At 43.3% G+C, this 5,905-nt stretch overlaps 1 protein-coding gene across 1 annotated transcript in view; it reads right to left on the bottom strand.

The window, feature by feature from the left end:
- The window catches only part of LOC109318189 (sodium/hydrogen exchanger 10-like), a 206,155-nt gene extending 201,547 nt beyond the window's left edge, over positions 1 to 4,608 (bottom strand). The window contains exons 1-2 of the mRNA XM_019547271.1: positions 4,470 to 4,608; positions 2,240 to 2,340 (exon numbers count right to left, since the gene is read on the bottom strand). Coding sequence (XP_019402816.1) covers positions 2,240 to 2,340; positions 4,470 to 4,608 — 240 coding nt within the window. The remainder of the gene's footprint in view (positions 1 to 2,239; positions 2,341 to 4,469) is intronic.
- Positions 4,609 to 5,905: the final 1,297 nt, after the last annotated feature.

Genomic DNA, 5,905 nt, shown 5'->3' with positions numbered 1-5,905 from the left:
CCGTCATGGTCTGACGCAGAGGTGCTGGAGAACACCAGCAGCTCAGAAATTGACCCCAAGGCAGAAAGCAGGGGAGCTGAAAAACTGCTGCCTTTTCTGCATTTTCTCTGGCCCTCCCCCAGAGCACTGGGATTGGAAGGGACCTCAGAGAACGCTGACAGGTCACTGGCCAGCCACACATGTCAGTCATGAAAGCACTCTTTCCCCCTCCCTCCCCCCACTTTCCTGTTTTTTTCCCCCCACAGGGAATCCAGTATAGGGAATCAAGTATTGGCAAGTCGAACATTTGACCCGTGCTGCTAATATTCGACTTCCGGTATTCGATTCAACAGCTATTCGACCAGCTGCTATTCAACTCAACTTTCGCTTTTCAACATTAAACATGCTGAATATTTGTCGAATCGAATATTAAGTCGAAGCTTTGCACAGCCCTAGTAGACATACCTACTTTGCCCAGGATGCACACACATCACACCTATCCTAGAGCTATGTATTCTATTGCATTAGCTAAGGAGCTGTGTCAGAATCTGGGCCTTTCCCAATTTCTGTCAATATTTGAACAAAGCATTACGAGAAATGAAAGGTCTTCTCATTCTGAGTCTGCCCAAATCAGTACTCCTTTCCATGTTTCTGTTCATCAGAGGGTTAACTATAGTCTGATGTTATAGGTATTTTCTTATTAATGAGCTGATGAAGCCTGGGCCTTCTGAAGAAGTTAATCCTTCCATTCACAAAGACTTCAAAGATTTTCCAAGCACTTACTTTCATATCTAAAGTACATCAAAGCATCTGGATGGAGAAACAGAAGTGAGATGACAAAGAGAGAAATCAAGCAGACCTGCATAGGTGAAGGGTAGCCTGACTAGAGAGTGGAAAGACTCCTAACTAGCCTGACTCACTAAGGAAAAGACTTCAAGATAAATTACTGCTCTAAAATGCTTTTTACTTGATGAGAAAGTCCTTTTGCAACTGAAACGCCTTGCTTTCAAATAAGGATCAACATTACCTAGCACCCTGTAAGTAAAGGAGGTACTAGAGAATTTTAACTATGGCGTCCCCAGTTTCAATAAAGGAAACCTGATGTTCTGCTCCAAGTTTACTGCTAGGGAGTCCTCACTTCAGCTTTCCGAATCTGACAAGAAACAATTACTTTATCTTTGTACTATGTTTTACTGACATTTCTTCAGTAATTTTGCAATCCTTTAATAGCATCTGATAAAGTAGATTCTTGTCTACAAAAGCTTGCACCGCCCTAAACTAACGATACCACCTGCCTACTTCCTGCAGTAACTTTTTTGTGACTAGATCATCAAATAATACTCTGAATTCAATGCCTACCATCAAAGGATCTAAAAAATTTTTATATTAAGTAAATACTCCTATAAATCAAGTAGTTATTATCCCTGTTCCACAGATGGAGAAATAGAGACAATTAGAGAACAAAAATCTAACTTTCCAACTGAGATTGGTATTTTAACTTCTAATCCTGAGGGTCTCAAACATTCTGTTAACCATATCTTAATACAGGGCTGTCCAACTTCTATGACCCTGGGGGCCATACCTGTGGGGGCTGCACGCTGTAGGGACCACAGCAGGTGTCTATGCAGACACTTCCTCCCACCCACTGCTGCATTGCATGCCCATGCAGACATCCCCCCTACCACTACGCTGCACCTCCCCCAAACAATGGATGTAACTCACCCTCACTGCAACACAGCCCCAGACTCATCCTCAATCTCCCTCTGCTGTCCTGTCCCCTGGGCTGAAGGAAAGAAGTGGCAGCTGGAGGAGGAATGGGGGAGCTAGAGATTCTGGCTGCTCTTACAACCAAAGCAATGGTGGGGGCAACAATCAAGTGAGAGCTCAGGGGCTGCACATTTACCTTTTTTCCTTGCAGCCTGAAAGCTGCCAGTTTGACAGCCCTGCCTTAATAAAAAGGCTGTTTTGCAAATGACCTCCAATCACATCCCAAATACAAGCCTCACCTCATTTTTCTTCCATGGAAAACTAGTATTAAGAAAGCATTTAATCTAGTTCAGTTGTTTCTTCATGTCATTTAGAACCCAGAAGCAAGGCTAGTCAGCACTATCTGACCAGTAACTGTACTGTGAAACAGACTGGAGCTTTGGAACTACTGCACTAGATTTAATTTCCTATCTATTTATAACTGTCTGCAGGAGGTGGAAGAAATCATACTTTCGTTACTTTCCAATCTCATTTTGATTATGGTTGCATTTACCTCTACTGAAAAGTAGCCCAATAATCCAAAGACAATTCCAAGGACATAAACAATGGCAATAACAGGAATATATGCGTCCTTCAAAATGGTCCTCATCAATGCTGGTAATAAAAAAGAAGAGATTAATATATGCAGAAAAATACTGTCATTTATAACATCAGCATGTGAATCTCTGCACATCAACAAGCCAGCAGATCTATTATGAAATAATCTTTTACCTGATCTGCAATGTTATGGATAGGATAATACAGGATACTGTATTTTCTCACATACAACACAAGAAAATAATATACATCTTGCTTCTGAAAGGCAAAATGAGGGACAAAAGATCTTTCCTTATAGTAAGTAACTGAGTAGAAGCAACTAAGGAGGCAAGCCTGCTCATTGTTCTGCTCCTTGAGGATGCTGCAGATATTACTTTTGGTTTCACCCAGTCAGCAGCAGAAACTGCTCTTACCATAATTTTTGCATATAATGAGCATGCCAACTTCTAGCACCTGTGTTTTTAGAGAACAGCTGAGCATCACATACGAGAAAATACAGTATGGGGAGTTTTGTCACATAAATTATAATAATTCACAAGATACATAGATACATTTTACTTATATTTGTCAAAATAAATCATGACAGAAACATATGATTTTAACACTGAAACTGTCAACTGTGTTTTCATAGTAGGTCCCCCTCATATCAAAGCATAGGATTGGTTAATCAGCAAACCACATATCTCAGAGGAAAAAAATTGCTAGCTAATAACTCATGGGCTTTTTTCCTCTCACATGATTAGGGCTGACTAATCCAGTAATGGTGGGAAACACTAAATAGTAGAGGTTGTAGAAGTGGTAAAAAGCCAAAATTCAAGGAGAAAAATATTTTTTTTTAAAGACTAAGGGGTAGCACAGCATTTAATACCTTTCAATTCAATACTGCATTGGCAACAACTTGAATTGCAATTTCTATTGCTTTTAAACATAATCGGTATTGGTCAAGTTACAAATTTAAGATACCGATACAGAGGACCATAAAATCACAGAACAGCTGGTTTCTGAAGTCTATAAAACTCTAAAGATGTAGTTCCTAATCCATTTTATGATGGTGTTTTGGGTGAAATTTTTCATTCTTTATCTAGGATTAAACCGCAACCACATTCTTCTGTAGGACTTGGTTCTGTGCAACTAAGTATGTGGAGCTCATTTGCAACTAATTTGGGCTGTCATCTTTTGTTAAGTATTATTATGTTTAAATATTAGCAGAGGCATAACTAATGAGTTTGTTCCCTGGGCAAAACTCCTCTGCACCCAGAGGGGGTGTGTGGGGGTGCCAAGCACTGGATGGCAGCCGCAGGGTACAGGCAGGTGGTTTCCTCACCCAGCTCCCAGTTCTACACAGGGTAGGGCTGCTCCAGCCAGTCAGGTGGTGCAGGGCTGTTTCTACTCTAGCAAGCAGGAGCTGTCACCAGGCTGATGCCCCACCCATTCCCTCTCCCTGGTTATGCTACTGAGCACAGCAAAGTGTGCCCTGAATTATACTGAAATTCTGAATTATACTTTGGAGTAAAGTGACATATCACTGTGTTGTCTGAAAGAAATGTTTAGTACTTTTTCTTCATTGCAAGGTTGCTAACTCATAGTCTTGTATCAACAGCAATTAGGAAAGTTACTTAAATGGGGTGGCAACAGAGAGGCAACAAGTTTAGAGGTTTGAATAGGATAGGTGAAATACTTGAGGCTTCACATGAGTGGGTGCCTCCTCAAGGAATTCCATTCAGGCTCCGATTTGCCTGAAAAAAATGGGTGTTTTGAGTCCTTTTGTTTTGGGACCCTCTGGCTTTGGGAAAGCTAGAAGTGGGGAGCATATGAAGGGTTGTATCTGGCAAGCTAAGAACAGAAAAAAAAGTGGGAGTCAGTCAAGCAGAGGGAAAAATGATATGAGAAATAAGGAAGAGGAGGGCTGAGGGCAGCAACTGTGTAAGGAAGGAGATAACAGAGCAGTGAAGCTGTGTAGCTGGAAAAGCGCACATGGAGTGGAAGACATTAAACAAAAATAAAAAGCAGTGACAAGCCCAGATCAGAAGCTGAGCTACTGTAGGGAGAGGCCTATCACCAGCCCCCCTCAAGCTTCACTGCCCCTCAGCCCAGCAGGGGAGCAACCTCTCCCCCCGCCTGCTCTGAACTGATGCTTGGGTCTGGGGTGTCCAGCAGGGCGGGAGGCTCTGTCCACCGCCTTCTACCTCCGCCGGCGCAGGCCACGAAGATCAGCAGCACCACGAAGGGCCGCTTCCGCGCCACGATGTGAAACTCCCCGTGGAACTCGTTGTTACTGACAAATTCAAACGGCCGCTTGCTGTGATTTCCCCACAGCTTCTCCATCCCGCCGCTCCCAGCGCCCCACAAGCCCAGACGAGGTGAAAGGGCCATGCGCCAGCCCGGCCCTTCTGTTGTGTTGAGAACGCGGCCGTTAGGGGCGGGGCCTGCCGCCGCCGCCGCAGTAGCGGCTGTGGCGTGCTCGGCTCCCGCTTCCATCAGGACGTGGTGGGGCAGCGTTGCTCTCCCTCCCCATTCTGAGGAACTATGAGGAGAAAGTTGTTAAAAAAAACAACCCCCTCCCCCGAAAGTCTTGTTTTCTCTTCCTTTTTGCAGAATTTTTTGTTTGTTTTAATTCCACTTTCACCGTCTTTAAAAGGGAAGTGTGAGAAGAACTTTTTTTTTTAAAATCCCCTAGGATGGCCATCATAGAGGACTGACTGTCTGGTTGTCCTTTGTCCTCTATTGATACAAAAAAAATAGAGGACATAAAGGCATCAGGTTAGAGGACAGAGTAGCAGAAAACCGCAATGCCCTCTATGATGGCCACCCTACCTCCACCACCTTGATTTCACTATGTCAGGGGAGGGAAAGGTTTAGGTAAATGGGGGGGAGGAGGGGCGCAACAAGTCAAGGAAGTTTCTGTTGGACAACAATTACTCCATAGCAAAAAATAGTCTATTTTTTAAATTGAAAAACAAGGTTTCAGGTGAGAGAGCTTTTATTTAAAAATAAATCTAGTCAGTTCTGCCAAGCATCCCTGTCACTTTCAAGCAACTAGGGTAACTGGTTAGGAGTGAACAGGCAATGGTGTGTCCATGAATTGCACCTCTCTGCTAGAGAGAAGGGTGGCTGAAATCCAAATTTTGCAGCGAGACATTTGGCTCTCCTTCAAGTGACATAGGATAATAGGAAAATAAGGCTAGAAGGAACCGCTTGAAGCCATCCAGTTCAGTCCCCTGCCCACGGCAGGATCATGACTGAATATACCCTCCCAACCAAACCTCTGTCTAATGTGCTCTTGACCTGAAGAATGCCTTGCATTGGAAAGTTTGCCTAACATTACTCCAACCATGCAGTTGATCTAATAAAAGATACTACTCATAACAATCCGTTTCTGTCTAGAAGAAGAAATAATACACCAAAAGATTATCATCCATCCATCCTTCCATCCTACACATATCCATAGCCATATCCATCCATACTACACAAACACTCACACACGTGCACACCCCTTCCCTCTCGCTTGACGGATGAAGGTTCACCAGCTTTTCTAGGTAGCCTATTCCAAAGCTTGACCACCTTCATAGTCAGAAAGTTTCTTCTAATCTCCAGCCTCAATTTTCTCTTCTCCAGCTTGAAG

This window comes from Crocodylus porosus, unplaced genomic scaffold (genome assembly GCF_001723895.1).
Source record: "Crocodylus porosus isolate Cpor-Errol unplaced genomic scaffold, CroPor_comp1, whole genome shotgun sequence".
NCBI classification, from domain to species: domain Eukaryota; kingdom Metazoa; phylum Chordata; order Crocodylia; family Crocodylidae; genus Crocodylus; species Crocodylus porosus.
This window is presented reverse-complemented; position numbering and strand designations above follow the sequence as displayed.